The 18,352-nt window shown below is 35.1% G+C and overlaps 1 protein-coding gene across 2 annotated transcripts in view; it reads left to right on the top strand.

The window, feature by feature from the left end:
* Positions 1–18,352, top strand: part of LRPPRC (leucine rich pentatricopeptide repeat containing) — an 87,726-nt gene that overhangs the window by 7,588 nt on the left and 61,786 nt on the right. The window contains exons 2-13 of one of the 2 annotated variants that reach the window (XM_039569061.1): positions 3,228–3,430; positions 5,687–5,809; positions 6,483–6,604; positions 6,695–6,753; positions 7,323–7,409; positions 7,896–8,022; positions 9,059–9,203; positions 10,018–10,160; positions 10,446–10,551; positions 10,633–10,740; positions 16,457–16,575; positions 17,189–17,282. In XM_039569061.1, coding sequence (XP_039424995.1) covers positions 3,228–3,430; positions 5,687–5,809; positions 6,483–6,604; positions 6,695–6,753; positions 7,323–7,409; positions 7,896–8,022; positions 9,059–9,203; positions 10,018–10,160; positions 10,446–10,551; positions 10,633–10,740; positions 16,457–16,575; positions 17,189–17,282 — 1,436 coding nt within the window. Of the gene's footprint in view, positions 1–3,224; positions 3,431–5,686; positions 5,810–6,482; positions 6,605–6,694; positions 6,754–7,322; positions 7,410–7,895; positions 8,023–9,058; positions 9,204–10,017; positions 10,161–10,445; positions 10,552–10,632; positions 10,741–16,456; positions 16,576–17,188; positions 17,283–18,352 lie in introns of both variants that reach the window. The other variant, XM_039569060.1, reaches the window with a different exon arrangement.

The following is an 18,352-nucleotide window of genomic DNA, read 5'->3' as shown; positions in this document are numbered from 1 at the left end:
ACTGAAACTCAGACTCCCATATTGCCATTCCTTAAAATGTCTTTAATCAGTATAAATTAACAGAAGCACCAGTACCAACAATATTTGGCAATATTGTGGAGGGGTGTAAATAGAAATGCCCAATTCTGCTCAGCTTTCAGAAGGTGAAGTTACTGTATATAAGTCTATAGTGTTTTACAGTGTGCAGCTGTGGCAATTGATATGCTGTAATATTCTAAACTTAATGTTATAAATAGCATCATGCTAAATGCTAAGTAGGAGAGTTAAGTAGCAAATGAAACTTTAGAGTCTTCTCATGCTGTTAACCAGCTTATGTTGAGCATGCACATGCTGTTTTTATCTTTACACTTCATCTGATGGAGCTGGGCAAGTACTTTAAAATATTTGTGACTTCTGACATGTGGAGAATCATACAAGGATGGCTTTCTTAAAACAATGCAGGACCTAAGAACTGTTAGATACCAATTTGTTTATAGTTAGAAGTATAGTATGTCAAAAAATAATAATTTGAATTATTTGAAAAATACTATAAAACATTAGCATGTTTTCATAGGGAAATGAATTTCAATTTTAATCTGAAGCACAAGAGTTTTGTCGACTTGTGCTTTGATTGTTAATGGAAATCAAAATATAAATTTCTGTGTTACAAAGACAGCCCTGTGTTGCCGCAGCTTCCAGTGCATTTTTGTAACCTTTCTGGAAGTATTCTGAAAAGCTTTCAAGTAGCTCTTTTAATGGGTATATAGGAGTGGATGATACAATTTTCTTTTTTTATTTCTATCTTTAATAAAAAAATAACTTGCAATCACTACAATTTCATTCTTGTAGCTATCAACTGGCTAGCTCGAAGCTGAGTATTGCTGTTTGTGTTATTAAGGAGTTATTTAAGTTCTAGGCATCTCACTTGTTTATTAAACCCTGGAAGAGTTAAAATTTATTATCTGACTGTTATTCTTACCTTGTGCTACTGGATTTTATGCTAATTAGTCTAATGACTTCTGTTTTCCAAAAGTACCCTGTTTCTGGTTATAGGAGGCCGTAGAAGGAGAAGAGGAAAAGGAGGGAAAGATCAGGGAAAATGACACCCTTGGGAATACTTTTAGTAAGAGGTGGCATTACTAGTAGCAACAGAAAAGTTTGATGTTAATCTGACAAGCTGCTTACCCTGAAAAGTAGTGTTTCAGAGCTTTTTTTCTTTTTTTTTCTTGTTTTATTTCTAGTTTCTCTGATTTTGGGTACCTTTTCTTTCTCAATTTCTTTTTTTTCTGGTTAATTTTGGTGGCTTGTGGACATTGTGAGCTGTTTCCACTCTAACCTGATGGAACAGTAACTTTACTTTTTTGTAGAAGTAGGTGAACTGGCATTGTGCTAGGTTAGTGAGTGAAATAAACTCACAGATCTGAGTAGAATGAGAGCTGGCCCAAAGGGATCAGTGGGAACTTGTATCTAGCAAGAAGTAGAACGGAGGCTGAAAGAGGGGGTCTGTCCTTTTTTGTCAGTCTTTCTTCCCTTCAATTCTTTCTTCCTTATCCTTTCCCTAGTGAAATACCATGCAGATTATTTGCTGGGCTCTGGAATATTCTTCAGGAGTAAACTTTAAGAGATAGGGCAGTGTAAAAACTGTGTTCTTGAAAAAGGTAATGCCAAATCGTAGTGATGTTCTTCATTATTAAAGGATTTTTAAAAAATACTTTAAAAAAATCAAATATAATCTATTAAACTGTTGTCATGGCTCCATTAGGAAAGAGATTCTGCTTCAGGCTACTTCTAGAATTTATGGCCTGCTGAGTTACTAAATCAAGATTTCAAACAGCAAGGAAAAAGTTGGTCTTTGGGCTACTTTATGCTCACAAGAGGCAACTACATGGTAAACCACTGGTCTGTTTTTTGTACCCCAGTGATGATTTCTCTGCAATTTAGCAGCTTGCTGCCAGTGCTTCTGAAACACGCAATTGCCAGGAGCAAGCTTTTCTCCTCCACTGGACTTCCTCTCCTCGAGCCTTAAACTACCACTGTTTGGTGAGAAACCAGCCAGCAGATAGACCTGTGAAAAAGCTTCAGGGGCAGGAAATTGTTTTGTCGAGAATGTCAGCACTCTTGGCTTTTAGGCTGCTGTTTCACAAAATGTGGAGCCATTACTGTATAGGACTCCTGGAGCACCTCTAACAGCAGGGAGTACAAACTAGGGGTTTTGGGTTTTTTTTAAAGTAGTCTAGAAAGCTTACAAAAATTTAGCTGAAGAGCTGTCTGAAGAGTCAAAGATGAGGGAGGGCAATTTTGGAAGTTGCTACATCTTGTTTTTGCCACCCAGCAAGTATTACTTTTTTTGTATAGGATTCTGGAGGAGGATAATCTGGTTTATCTTATGCGGTCGTAATCACAGCTGAGAACAGACTTCCTAAAATGCTTGTGTGTAATGATAATTTCACCTGCACAGGCTGTTCATAACCTTGCTGTGGCACACATACAGTTTTCTTATTCTTCGGTAGATCAACTTATTCTTCTTAAAAAAAAAAAAAGGCAAGCCTTTTTTTTTTTTATTGCGTTGTTGGAAATAAGAACACTTTCTCATTATGCTTCTTGTTTGTTTTTTTTTTTTTTTTTTTTTTTTTTTTTTTGAGAAAATAAATATTTAAACAAATTTGCTGTTGATGTTTGGTTTACATGGCAGAATGGACGGATGCTTCGTGTTGGTTATTGTAAATCCTGCAAAATGTGGAGTGATCCTATCCTGTTGGTGTTTAAGCTGTTGTTTGTCACACTGGCCTCTGCATTAGTTCTTGTGCATTTTAATTGACAAGGAAGGTATGATTTGCTCTCTTGATTTGCTGTGTTCTGGAAGATCTGTCTGTGTGACTGTTCTTGAGATTTTTCAAAACCTTATGAGAGCTTTAGTGAGTAGCTGTAATGGGACAACAGACTTTTATAGCACTTGGATGACTTAATGTTTATTTTTGTGGGAATAGTATTTGAACCATTTAATTCATCAGGTGAAAGTAACTAAATCTCAGAGAAACGTATCACTGTGAGAAAATGTACGACTGACTTCTCAAGTAGAAAGACACTGAAACGAATCACTTATATTTGTTTATTTTAAAATGGAATGTTTTTGAGACTATTCATCAGCAAGAAGTGCATTATCTTTTTGACATTAGGTGACTAGTCTAGATCCAAAATGACTCACAGAATTGTAATCTTTATTTTTCTGTTTGTTTCTGTTCAAGCAGAAGCATTTTGAACCAAATAAGGTTCCTTACACTTGCACCTCAAGAGGAAGGAAGTGTTAAAGAAGAACCAGTTTCAGAAGTTCGAACCAGAACAACCTGGCAGTTTGACTGGGCATTAAATAAAGTGGATAACTCTGTCAGAAAAACTGGCCGCATCCCTAAAGCTCTTCTACTAAAAATCTTCCAGGAAATAAGCAAAGCAGGTAAGTTGCTTCCAATTAAAACAAAATAAAGCTAAATTTCAGGCTGGTATATAACCAAGGAAAGGAATTAATCAAGCCAAAGAAGTGAATTGAGTATTCTGATCTGTATTTTGTCTTTGAGTGTTGTTTGATCTGCTGTATATGTTGATGGCTAGGCTTTAAATGCTTTAGAGATATTATTTTGCTTTGAATGCTCATGTTAGCTTTTTCAAGGTTTATTTTTGTCTTTAAGAATTTATAAGTCTCATAAAAGTGTACTTTTAAGGTATGTTTTAGTGCCTTGCTTACTGTGGATTTTTAATCTGGTAATGCACTTTGTCATAGAACTGTGTCATGCCCTCTGAGCAGGGATCATACCTGTCTCCTTTGCACAGTATATTTTTACAGTGTCTGTAATGAACCATGCTGCCCTTAGGATGTTATTTGTTTTAAAGTGGAACTACAACAGGGAAATGTGGAGGTGATCCACAAGTTTCCACGTTCCCAGGTAGCTGTGGTTATTCATGACTAGAAAGCTTTATTTTTTTGAATAAAATAAAACCAAATAGCTGAAGCATTGTCCATTCTGACCGATTCGATACCTCTTTGGCTGAGATATGTAGACTACATTTTTGCAAACCAGCTGCCACAATTGATGAGGTTTGGTACAAGTTAGAATGAGTCAGTGGAGATATTTAAAGAATATACTTGCTAAGTACTACTGCCAATATTTATCAATGGCAGCATGTATTGTTTTGCTTAAGTTTTAAACTTTGCTGTGTATTGCTCTGGACTGTAATGGCTTGTCTAGCTGGCATTGTGCTTTTAAAAGTTTTGCATTTTATTGTTTAAAGGCTAAGCCTTCAGTTCATGCTCTTTCTGTTGAACTTAGTTTTTTCTTTTTTGCTTGGGATATCCTTTCTGATTCTGACTGCTTTGTCTTTTTTTAGATGTAAACCTCTAATTCGCAAATGTGGGTTGGCAAGAATTTTGTGTCTCTGAACCTCTCTGCAAGTAGTTCTTCATGAACCTTGACTAGTTCCACAGTTTTTAAGTCATATTAACAAAAATGTTAATTACTTATAGGGTTTTCCTTTGACTTTGTAATTGTATTTAGAAATAAAAGCATAGAACCTCACAAATGATTTAACTAAGGTGCTGTTAGAGTAAATGGCAAATATTACCATATGAAACTTTAGTCCTTGTTTATTAATTAATAAAGAAACAAATTTAGCAAAAGTGTGGGAGCTTAGTGTTGATTTCTGCCTGTTTGTATCGTTTTTCCATTTCTAATTACAACACAAAAAAACCCTGATAAAGGTGTTTGCAGTAGATCTTGTTGTGCATCTCTCCATGCTCAGACTGCCAGAAGTTTTTGATTTTCTTTTCGCTTTCAAGGTATTAAGTTACTAGTAGTTGCAGCACTGGCATTCTGAAACTGAAGATGTGTTGGCATTTTCATTGCATGAAGTAATTGTGTGCAGGGATTTAAAAGTTGGTCATTTATGAACTGATGGTCATACTTGACAGTATGTTATTTCTAAAAAAACTCATTTTTATTTGAAATTGCTGGGTTTGCATCTAAACATGGGATAGAATAAAAATTGTCTTCAGCTGATTGGGTCATCTGTGGTAGATTCTGCAGTTCTGCCTTTCCCTCAGGAATAGTAGTGAAGTGCAAGAAAGAGATGAGTTTATAGTTAACTTTTTTGACAATCTGTGACTAGTACAGAAGTAAGAAAAGGCAGATAATATTACCGTTTCCTTCACTATTCTCTAGATGTAAATTTTCTCATTTGTTATGTATTAAACATAGGCATAAACTGGAAGTGGAAGTTTAGATGTGGAAATGTTTCTGACTAGCAGTTCTGGAATTGTATTGAATTGGTATGAAGTATTTTGACATTTTAGAAACTTACCGGAAAGTTATGTCCATGTTAGGATGAAATGATCTCAGGATCTTGAGCTGGAAAGTTGAAAGCATTAGATAGTCTAAGTTTAGGAATTGTGTGTTGTACTTTTAAAAATTTCTGCTCGGCTAAGCTCATTATTGTGCTAAATGGCATGTTTTGTCATGAATCTTCTTAGGATAGCGCACAGTAATGTCCTTGTTTAATCATTTGGGTATCCTGTTCATGAGAAATCTTCAGTCTTGGAGAAAATTCTATATTCTATAGAAAATGTTTAAATATTTCAGTAGGTCAGTCTCAAATCTTCTTTCTAATATCAAATGCATAATTACTTATGAAGAAATTTGTGTTTTTGTTCCACTTGCAGGGTGTCCAGGGAGTAACCAGACCTTGCTTTTGTTACAAAGTTGCGGTGCTGTCTTACCAGAGGTATTGTCACCTGAAAGAACAGAACTGGCCCATATGATATGGGACAAGATGAAAGAACTTGGTACGTTGGGTCTGTTAGCCCTTCTTGCAAGAACAGCTCTGTGCTTTAATTACTCTCTTTGTAATGAAAGAGACTGTATTTTAATAGTGTTTAAATGTTAGGTTATAACAGGTTGTACTTACTACCGAATGAAGAGTAGATTTTATTATTCAGGTGAAAGACCTGTTTCTAATTCTGGGGGTTATAGTGACATCTAGGGGTGTTAATCTAAAATTCTAAAATCTAAAGATTTTTTTTTTAAAGATGCTTAAATTGGACTTTTGCTTGTTTTTCATTATTGAATTTACTTTTCTGTTAGATGTTACCTTTATATCTGGTGGGCCGAGTATTCCTAGTGGTACCAACTATTTTATCAGATGATATTTTTATTGTGAGTGAGTCATTTATCTATAGATAATGCATAGGTGAATTGCTGAATCTGTAAAATAAATACAGCTGTAGAGATTGCTTGCACATGAGCAGTGCTGTTACTGTGCTCGTTATGTTTTAGCCTTTTATAAACACGTGAGCTGTTAAGTAAATGTCTGATACTTCAAAGGTGAATAAAATGAAGCAGCCTCCTAAGTTTATACAGAGTAAAATTGACATGAAATTAATTACCTGAGAAAGCTATGAAGCAATGTTGAATTTAGAGAATCTACATTCACTGACTATGGCTGAAATATTTCCTTAGGTGCTGTGTATGATACAAGCCATTACAATGCTTTACTTAAAGTCTACATTCAGAATGAGCACAAATTTTCTCCGACAGAATTCTTGGCCAGGATGGAGGAAGCAAATGTGCAGCCCAATCGAGTAGGTACCCTTTTACAGGATCTTCATTCTTAATAATAGTCTCCATTTATTGAATGGAAATAGCTAACTTCCCCTTTTTGTTTTCTGTAGGTTACATACCAAAGATTGATTGCTGCTTATTGCAATGAGGGTGACATTGAAGGAGCAAGGTATTCTTTTGCATTTATGTTTAAAGGGATTTCCACAAAATCTGTTTCTCATATTCCCTACCACTAGTGTTAAAACTGATTTCTGTGTAATTCATAGAAATTGAGCAGAGCAAAGAAGGGTTTTATATATTTTAACCAAGCAATGCAGAGCAATTTCGTGGATACTGCTGAAACCTACACAAACAAAATAAAAATAAGTGATAGAACAGTGTGTTGAAATCAAGTTGTATTCACACTGCTCAGAAAATAACTTGTTTTGTCATTTCTAGAGCCATCATGAAAAACTGTGAGGTTAGGAAGGCTTACTGTTTTTGTAAGAAAATGGCTACTGGGAAAGGCATTTGAGAATAAAGTGGGCTAAGGAGCAAATAGTAATAATTCTGTTTGTTGTCATTACACAGGGCTTGCCAGGTATCTCTTCAACTATTTTAGCAAGGTTAAGTTGTAACAATGTGATTGAGGGGCATGAGAAATAAGTAAAAGGAAGATAAAAATTTAAAAAAAACCAGCCCCACCCTAGTGTCTGCATATTCCAAAGTGGCAAATACAAATTGTCTTATATTTTGCAGTAAGATTCTTGGATTTATGAAGAGCAAAGATCTCCCCATCACTGAGGCAGTATTCAGTAGCCTTGTGAAAGGACATGCAAGATCAGGGTAATGTTTCATACCTTTTATTCCTTTTGTTTACTCTTAGCTTTACTAAAATATAAAGTGATACTGTACAGAAAAAATTACATGCTGCAAAAGAGTGTGATGGTTTTGAATAATAATATGTAGAAGACTGTCTCTACATTTATGAAGCAAAAAAGCTATTTAACAAAGGAAGTAGATTTTTTTCTTGTGTCTGAAAATCTTGTATTTCAAGATAAATTACTGTACTTCTGTAGTATTTGAGAAGAAATTTGCTGCACTTAGTTCTGAACTTTATAATCTGTTAAAGTTGAAAGAGTATTTTAAGTAATACAATTATTAAAAAGATTTGCACTTTCACTTTTCAGGATTTGCTTAGTTAAAATAAGTTTCTCTAAGCTTGTGCAGTCTTTGTTTCCAATTCTAATTAATTTAATGAGGAAATATGGAAGTCGCAATAAACATCATTATGATAAAATCTACTGAGGATCTTCCTTTGAACTCTTTTAGAGATATGAAGAGTGCAGAAAACATCCTTTCAGTGATGAGGAGGGCTGGTGTTGAACCAGGTGCAGACACCTATTTATCACTGCTGAATGTGTATGCTGAAAAGGGTGATGCTGATAGCATCAAAAAGGTATTGCAAATTTGAATTTAAATACAACTTGTTAGATCTTTTGTTCAGTATAACTTTGGAATGCTTTCTGTCCATGCAGGAGGAATAAGAAGAATTTTATAATTGGTTTCCTCCCACTTTGAAGTAATTAACAATTTTTTTTTTTTTTTTTTTGCAATTGAATAGCTGGTTAACTGGAAGCAATGTCATAACTTTTGAAAAATACTTGTCTTTTGATAGTGGCATTTCACTCTGGGAAGATAGATTTGTCACTGAGTGATTTAATAATTCAGGGTTTTTTTTAAACAGTGCATGTGAGATATCTATGTATCTATTTATGAAAATAAAAAGTAAACCTCGATTATTCTGTTGCCATTGAGCCATCCTTTGGCCATTGAAGCCACAGGATCTTTCCAGTGAAGATGAATTTTCTTTTTTGAGAGTTCATACCAACAAATTAGATACTCGTAAGAGAGGCTTCCTTGGAGCCCTTTCTGTAGCTGATTTTTTTCAAGTATTCTCTCTTACTATTTTTTTAAATTAAAGAAATACTCATAAAGCAATGAGAAAAGATCAAACAAATTTTCTTAAGTTGTATCAGGAGTTTAATCAGATGTAGAAGACCAAATCAAGGAAGAGGGTATTGGAAACATAATTTTCTTCTGTGACTTAAACAAATAGTCATCAACCAGTATTCTTCCAAACAATTACAAAATGTTTGATCAGTCATTCTTCTCTTTAGAAAGTAATTTCTTTTGAAAGTCATCTCACAATGAGAAAACCTCTGGTGCTTTCATATATGGTGTTTAGATATGAGAAAGAAACTATATGTTATATCTGTTTTAGCTGTCCCTTTTTCTTTTTACAGTCTGAACGTGTTTGAGTCCCTCTCACTACTTCTTGCATATTCTTTCTCTCTACCATGTTCCATTGTCTAAACCTGTGGGTTTTAAAAAAGAAAAAAGCCCAGCCTTTTGTGTTTGTTTTGAATTAAAAAAGTATTCTGTTTTGAGTCGCTTTGGAGTTGATTGAAGTTAAATTTGTTTTGGTTTTACAGGTGCTAGAACAGGTTGAGAAGACTGAAGGGTACCTTATGGATAGGATTTTGATGCAGGTGATTTTTAGCCTTGCCAAGGCTGGGTATCCACAGCACATTGAGGATATTAAGGGACGCATAAGATTTGAAAGGGAATTAATTCCAGGTATGTCCTTGGTTCCTGCAGCAGGGTGGAGAGAGAACATTTTTTGTTTGTTTTGTTTTGGGGGTTTTTTTGTTGGTTTTTTGTTTTGTTTTGTTTTGTTTTGTTTTTCCTTCTTTTTCCAAAAATAGGTAATTTTGTAGTTTTCCCTTGAATACTGAGGGAAAGGAATAGTTTAATAGTTTTGCCAATAATTTGTGGATTCATATGTGTGTTTGTGTGTTTTAGATTGTGTTTTATAAAATCTAAATATGAAACAGCTTTAATAATTTGCATACAAAAATTGATCTATCATTTAAAAAAAAATTCTAAAATTCATTAAGCTTTTATAAGAAAGCAGCACGTGTGGAGTCCTTTCTTCAAACACCACTGCTAAGATTCCTGTTGTGAGAGCTCTTCGTGACTGCCTTAAAAAAGGGATACTAAAAACTGAACATGGTTTTTTATTACATACCTGTAAAGTCACTTCTGGATGTTTAATCTGACTGATAACTGTTAATTATCCTTCATCCATTTTTTCTTTTATGATGTGTCTAGAAATGAGTTTCTCTTTTTCTTATCCTTCTGTCATGCTGCAGTGGTGATACTTCTGTAATTTTTGGCCTAGTCTTCGTACAGGAAAAGTGAATTTCATTGCTAAATAGAAATAATCCTGGAAAAGGTAGTCTCAAATTTGTGCTGTTAATCTTGTTATAAAGTATCTTAATTGTACTTGTAAAACACTTACTTTCCTAGCTTTCACTCATTTTAGTAGCTTAAGGTGAAAAAGTTGGATGCACTTTATTAATACTGTTGTTCTCTGTTTTTCAATTGCTAGATGTAATGAACTTGTGTTTGACTCTGATAACTCATGGCTTTGAAGATATCAGCTTCAGCATTTTGAAGTCTTTAAGTCATTTATCACGTGATGATTTGGACCAAGGTAGCTTCTTCTTGCAACACTGTGTAAATAGAGATCTGGTAAGCAGAACAGCAATACTTTTTTTCTTAATCTAATAGTAACAGTATATTTATTTAGTTTAATGCAACTGTGAAGATTGAAAATGGTGAGTTGTTGCACAGTCCTTCAAGAGCAAAAGATGAATTTTATTTTTTTGTATCAACTTGCATAGTAAATTGAAATTCACGAAGGAATCCTGTTTGGCTTGTGTAATATCCATTTTCTAAACATTAGAAGAATCTGACGTTTTTAACAATTTGAGAGATTGATAAATACATTAAATTAATTTTTGGAATTGTTTGCAGCCTCTGAACAAGCTGAAGCAGTACTGTAACGAGTTAAAAGAAGCAAAGATGCACTCGGCACCATTACAATTTATCTTGCGTTGCGCTTTGGAGGCCAACAGATCAGGTACTCTGCTTATTTAGTTATTTTGCCTGTGCTCATTTAGAGTACTTGGTCACTGTTTAATTGTTTTGTGAATGTTTTCAGCCTTGGCCATTGATGTGATGAAGATGATGAAAGAGGAAGGCTTGCCACTCAGACCTCACTATTGCTGGCCGCTGCTAGTTGCATACCAGAAAGAGAATAATCTTAAAGGTGAGTTGTCTGATAAATGCTCCTGTAGCATTATTGCAAACCTAGTACACAAATCTTACTGCTATGAGATTCATCAGAGATGAAACAAAGCCCTAGCTATGTCTGTCCTCATTTCAAGCAATTTTTCCTTCAGAAAGACTTTTTCAAAACATCCTTTCTTACTTGATTGTGATACAGTTTTACAAATTTCAAGTCTCCCTTGACATAGAAAGATGTGAGTGTTTAGTTATCTTTTGAACTCTTCACATTCTTTCTGCCTTCCATGTTCTTTATGCTGCTCATTACATTTTACTCTTGAAGAAACTGAAATCCAAGTGAAGAATTTAAAAGTAAGGTTATGTCATTATAGCTCTCTTGGACTGCAAACCCAGTCCTTTTTTCAAGCCAGCTTCTTATTATTTGCCTGATGAACCAAACATGAGTTTTGTTACAGTCATAAAAACTGCAGGAGAACTTATATTGCTGAATGTGTGAGTCTGGCCTGACAGCATACTGATTGAAGGACAAAAATGCTCAATCTTTGGGATTCTTAAGTAGGTTTAAGCATTTAGCATACTTTCCCCTGTTACACATGGGGATGTCTACAGGATATGAATAAGAAGTGAACAAATATTAAATTTTAGAGTACAGTATCTAATTCTTTGGTTTGCGTTATTGGTAATTCAGAAAGAATGGTATTGTAAAAAGATGCTTTTAACAGAAGTACTTCCCCCTTGGGGAAACAAAAAACTGTCTTTTTCATCTTATCTCACAGTATAATGTGCTTTAGAATGAGATGCAGAGTTGTTAGTGTGACACTGGGTGACAAACAAAATGCACAAACAAAAAAAAAGTGCTTTTAGCAGACTCTTCATATCGCAATTTTATCTTAAATATACAGTCACATTCCAGTTCGGAAGAAATGCTGAAACAAGTATTCCCTAATTGTTTCTGGCTATAAAAATGTCTCAAGTCTTTTTCAAAAAGCCTTTGTGAAAACAATATTCAGTTTTTATTAACTCCTTAGGCTCTGTTCCTGCTAGACTACTGCCCAAGTTTATCTTCTCCTAGGTCTTCAAATCCTTGAAAGTTCTATGATATTTTAAAAGTCTGGCATTGTTGTTTTAGCTGGGTCCTTTGTGACTTACTTGAAGCACAGTGTTGCCAAAAATAAGTAAATTGAAATCAGTGTCATGCTTCTCGGTGTGGATGCTGCCTGCCTACTGAAAAAAGCTGCTTTCTTTTACTCCATGGAAAATTTCACCTCACTAACACAGTTCTAAGAGACGTTGGAATTATTTTTATATTTAGACTTGGCTCCCAAAACTGAACCTGTATTTGAGTGTCAAGAGAAAGTGAGGTGTTCATACTTCTTTTGGTCTTTGTCAAGATCAGAGGTGGCCCTTATTTGGACTCCCTACTGTAGAATTCAGCTGTGCTTTGGCTAGTACTTGCTGCTGGAAGTCATGTAAGTGAAGTGAGAAGAAAACTGATGAAGGATCCTTCAATTCTAGCATTTGTAGCCATTTTCCATAGAGCCTTTGTTTTTCTGTCTGCAGAGGCATTGCATACACGTACTTCTGTATGGCTGTAAGATAATGCTGTGAGTTTGCAAACTCATTTTTGTAGCCTGTCCAAGTTTGTATTGTCAAGTGGAAGCACTGTGTGCTTCCACTACGACTCTGTACTTCCCTACACAAGTCAGTGATTTTGCAATTCCTAAAATACATTAGGTAAGAAGGTACCTGATCAGTTGCTTCTACAGTGAAGGATCAGTGTAACTATTCTTGCTGAATAGAACAAGTTGTCTTCGTGTAAGCTTGCATTCAGTTTTTTCCAAGTTAATAACAAAAAAAAGAATAAATTAGTTCTGCTATCTAATAATACAACCAATACACTTGAAGAAAGGTAAATAGGGGGAAAAAGCCTCATCCACCCTGGAATTGTTTCATAGAAATAGTAGAGCAAACAGTAAGGCTGCAGTGAGAACCTAAGGGTGACAGCAGGTAGTAAATGAACAGAGTGGTGCTTTCTAGGAGTAAAAAAATAATCTGAACAGAAGTATAGACACAGTACCACATATCATACCAAAAATAAGGTAATTAATTTCTCAACAAAGTAGTAATGCCCAGCCTAATGTGTGTGATTTTGTGTCTTGATATAGGCAAGGCTGGAAAAGGAAAAGAACTTTGAGGAAAAAACTATTAAAAATATGATAGCATGTAGATTGGACTAAATAATCACAACAAACAGAATAAAAGCAACAACCTATCTCGAACTGCAGTGTGCAAATGTCTGAATCAGTACATATGGTGTGACCCAAACAATTATAGCAGTGTTTAATTAATATTTTTCTAATGTTTATTACAGCAAAATCTGACACTGAATATCAAAGAAAATTCTGTAATTTCTGTTTTATGGAAATGTGTTTGAAAGAAAGGTAGCAGTGAAGTGGTGGCTAGGAGACATGAAACTAAACAAGGCTATTTTTAAATACACCTTAACCACTCTGAAATGGCAAACAGTTCTTTTCAGTCGTTTTACACAGGCAAGTAATTTCAGGTGGGGCATTGCCTTTATGTGCATCCATTATATAAGTTGATAAATACTTACTTCCTTAGTAATTATTAGGCTTTTAGGAATGAAAAGTACTTGCAGGGTTTAAAAGATCAATATGCAGTGGATCTGAAACTGTTATTGGCACTGAGTCATTTTGTATCAGGTTATGCACTAAAATCAGGAGGGCCTAGTGTAAATAAGCAGAAATGTCCGACTTAGCTTGCTCCTGAATATTTTATAGCTCCCCTTTGCCTTTGAATGATCAAATTATTTTTAAAAACACTTCTTACAAGTGTGTATTTTGCTTTTGGGATCTACAGTTGTTAAACTGTTGTATAACTATTGTTATATACAAAACCCATGGTTAGTGAATGGTAATTCAGTTTTTATTTTGGAAAATAGGAGTCTGGGTCCAGAGGAGAGTAAGAGTGGTGATTTCACAAAGTTACTGCTTGAAATCCTGTTTTACAAACAGACTTTTCTGGCAAAGAACATTCTGAGTGGATCTGGAATTACCAGCACGGCAAAAATATGTTAAATACTATGCTTTCCTGAATGTGACCTTACTTTTTGAGCTGAAGTTTTGTTTTTTTGTTTCCTCAGAAAACTGCTTAAAGCCAAATTTTACTTCCCTTGCACATGTAGAACTGTACATAACTGCCTTAGAAATTCCTCCTGTTCTCATGGGACTGCTGAAGGGAGAAGGCATGACCTAACTGTGAGAACCTCAGGAAATGAATGGTAGACTGAAATGCAAGCTTCATTTTTCAGTTTTTGAAAAGCTGCTCTACCACATAAATATTATGACCGCCTCATAGTTCATCTCTTCTGTATTTGTTCTTCAGTATACTAATTTGAGGTTGGAATCTGTTCTGTTGGAGTGTTTGAGTGCTGTTTAACTTTGTTTCCTATTTCTGTCTTCTTTCCACTGAATTATTGGATTTTGTATACTCAACTCCTGTGTACTTACATATGTCAGCCCAAGATCTCAAAAAGCCTGTTCTTGATCAAGCAGGGAGATGGCCAAAAGACTTTACTGGGGGTTTTAGTCATGCCCAGTCTTCTGGATCAGTGGTCTCCAAAGTGTGCAAGGCAATCCATTGGGTTGTGAGTGGGCTGTTTAGCAAATAAATATTTTATCCTTTTTGGCTTTCTATTTTTGTGTGTGTTTGATAATGCCCACAACTCAGTAGAGTTCTATACATGTGTAAAATTTCTACATCAATATACATGTATGTTTGGTGGGGGGGTGTTCTCAAAAAGGTTTGTGAGACCAGGTTCTACATGAACATGACTGCACTTTCATGTCTCTTTTAGCCTGTTTTTTGGTTGGGAGAGAGAGAAGAGGTTAGTGCATTTTCCAGTATGAAAAGCAAAGAATTTATAAAAGTCCACCTACATAATGCTCAAATCCTTTTAATTGAAATGGAAATGTTTCATTGCTTAGTATTGCGGAAGTTGTTTATTTGACTATAAAGTAGTTCTACTCTTGGTGAGGTAGAAAATGTATGCAAAACTGTAGGATTCTGTGTTGGTTTCATTAATCTTCTGTCCCCCCAAAAACTGTACATCAGCCATCTTAAAAAAAAAAAAAGCTGCCACACATCTCTTCATTTTAAGTTCTTTGGCTATGCAATTTCTTTGGTGCAGTGTGGTTGTGGTATCTGCATCTTGCTGTTGTGCTGGTGTTCTGTTTCTCACACCTGCGTTTTCCTGCTCAGGAAGTGTCCCCTGATCTGTCTGCTAGGGAGTGGGGATGCTTAACAAGCCTGTTTTCTGCACTCTTCTGGCTACAACTTTGAGCTCAGACCTCCTGAGTGCACCACACCTTATTAACTGTGGGATCTAGTTCTTGGTCTTCAAACTACTTGTTAGAGTTACTTTTGAAATTATTTCAGCACAGGAGGACTTAATGTAATTTCTAGGATGTTGAAAAGAGGAAATAGAAACTAGCTGTCAACATTCGAAAGGTATGAAGAAAGATTTAGTGTAATTAATTCTTTATTCATATTTTTGCAGATTCTGGTCCAAAATCAGAGTTTTGTTTAAGGCAAACTCGAACAGATGATGCGACTTTAATCTAGTGTGACTTGCCTGCATGTATTTTCAAGTGCTCAAAGGGAATTCACATTTGATTATTTGCACCATAGTGCACTGCATAAAATATTCATGGAAGTGTCACTTTTCCATAGGTGGCACTCCAGGGCAAAGACAGGGACTTTGGACATTTTTAAAGTAATAAGTATGAAATGCAAATTGAAAAAAACATATGCTGTTTGGTACTGGTGTCCTGCAGCAACTGACAAATCATTTTTAGACCAGCAAAAAATGATTATACCTGTATTGGTTTTGACAGGGGTTCAGAGTTTGGTAGCTAAGGTTACTGCAAGAAGTTCTGCAAATCAGAAGAGTGTGAGCAGTTAAAAAGAATGACATATCCTCTTAAACTACACTCTAGTTGCTGGACTATTAATGTTTGGTATCCGGTGTCTTCAATTGGAATCTACAGAACTGATACACAGTCCAATTGTGTGAAATGGTGTGAACCCAGTAAAAGTTACAAGGTAACTTCACTGGGCTTGGGAGACTCCAGCCTTTTTCTCAATTTCCTATTTGAAGCTGATGTGCTCTAGAGTAATGAACCACTTAAATTACAAGCATGTTACTAGTTTTAAACAAATCCAGAAGACAAATCCTGAACGCTAATGCTAATCAGGGTTGGATACTGGGAACAAAACTAAGAATGTATCATGTATTGAATAATGTGTTTGTATCTTGAGTATGATTATATACATTACATCAAATTTCAGATTTGTTTTTTATGCACAATATAATGGGCATTTTGATACATAGCTCTGTAAGGCATTCTGCAAACATGACTAACTCATATATTTGCTGTGTTAGAAAATTACTTCGTATAATAGCAATTTCCAAACTGAACTTTCATGGTTTTTATAGTACAGCACAAACCAGGAAGTTTTGTAAATCTATTTTAAGTTTCACAGGTAAGAATTCTATTAACACCTAAAATAGAAATGCAGGATTTTTCATGGCAATTTCAAGGAGGGAAATTGAGAACACAATTCCTTTTTTTGTAAAGCAATGTTTATTTTAAAATGTTGATTCTCAAGTTTTTCATTTTTCTGTATGCTTAGCCTTATTAATTTTGCCTTGATAGGTATCTTTGAGGTTCTCAAAGTGATGCACAAATTGGGGGTGGACCTTGATGCAGAAACATATACAGACTATGTTTTTAAAAACTTTGCTGATACTAAAACTGCCCATGCCCAGCTGAAGGTGAGTTTACACATAAAATTTTTTAAAATTACTATTACATGGCTTCTTTTATTATGTTCTCTGTGAAGGCTTTAGATCCCAGTAGTGCTCCAAACATGAACCTGGTATGATGAAGCCTTTTCAGAATATTTAGAATACTTTTCAAACAGTTGTTGCACTGATGGTTTATCATGTCTTTTTCCTGCTGCTTTTCTTTTTCTTCTTCAGAGCTAACCAAAATATTTTGCTCCAGACCTAGTGGCTTTCTGTTTCCTGAAGTAGAAAAGTAAATTAATGAATAATGCCCTTTTTTTTTACTGGGGATTGGAAGTACTACAATTGTTTCTGGTGAATATTTTTTTTTGCTTGCTAAAGAATTGAGAATTGGAGACCAAATTTAACTGTCCCAGTCTTTCTGCCTTTTGTAACTTTGTCTCTTGCAGTTGATTTCAATACAAAAAAATTTTGATCAGTAGCAACTCATTTGGCTGCCATATAGACTTCTGTAGAGCACTTTCTATGTTCTCAGCAGCTACAAGCTACCTTTGGGAAGGAAGTGTTTAAAAATATGAAGTTTCAGAAGGTCTTCTCTGTGTGTAGTGCCATGATTGATTGCTGATTGCTTTTTCTCTAGGAAAATGGCTGCCTGTTTGAAAGTGCTGGGCTCTACATAGCAGAACTGAGAAGTGAAGCACTGCAGGGGAGACTGGACAACGTTCTTTCTATAAGTGAGTATTTTTCATGTTGCATGTTACTACATACTTGGTGGTAGTGTTGATTGGCTGTAGCTTAAGAGATTTATTTGTATTCAAATGTGAGGTTTCAAGATATGTGGGGAACTTGAGCAAAGTGCTTATCATGGGAGGTCTTCTATGATGACTTGGCAGATTGAAACTACCAATTCTGAACCATAAATCACAGTTTAATTCTTCTTTGGTATTGAACCTGGCCATAAGATTTACATATTTGCAAATAACAGCTTTACTGTGATTGTGACAGGAATGTGACACTCTCTACTTAGAGAGCTTAAGCAAAGAGTTTGTTTTTCACAAGGCCTGTGAGGTGGTTGTTTGCAGCATCAGTGACTACAGAATGTGAGGAACGATACAGCTCTGAAGTACTACAGAGTTACTAATGAAAGAACCAACTTTAAAGAACTGGTGGGCACTGACATTAACCTGAGGGTGTTCTGCTGATCTCTTGGTCATGGAAGTCGTGTATAAATGTGATTGGTTAATTAGGCATTGAATTGTAGCATGTTTAAGAGTTTTCTCCAAAGACTGTTCTGATGATCAGTGCTTGCAAAAATTAATTTACATCATTGACTAAGTGTATGGGATGGGATAATTTGCTTGGTTAAGTAGGAATATGTGAGTCTCTTCAAAATTTTTTATTAAAAAAAAAAAATAGTTTTTATTTTCCTAGTATACTGAGCTGTTAATAAAACACCTAAACTTGATACAGAAAGATCTCTTTGTAAACAACAGTTTTATGTGTCCAAAGCTTATGGAGAAGCTTAAGCAGTTGTTTGCTGCAGTTGTCATTAACTGTTTTATTTAACAAATACAGAAATAAGTAGTGTATATACCATAACTCTGGGAAGCTGTTGTGTTGCATATAAGGAAATTGGGTAGTTACTAATCAGTGATTTGATTTTGGTATTGGAGAGTTACCCATTAGTGAATCTTCAAGATTCACCTTATATTTTCCCACTATTTTGTTTAGTTTTATTACCCAAAAAAAAAAAAAAAAGACCATAAACCCAACCATTGACCCTAAAAAAATGAAGTACCTAAAA

Source organism: Corvus cornix, chromosome 3 (genome assembly GCF_000738735.6).
Source record: "Corvus cornix cornix isolate S_Up_H32 chromosome 3, ASM73873v5, whole genome shotgun sequence".
Taxonomy (NCBI): domain Eukaryota; kingdom Metazoa; phylum Chordata; class Aves; order Passeriformes; family Corvidae; genus Corvus; species Corvus cornix.
This window is presented reverse-complemented; position numbering and strand designations above follow the sequence as displayed.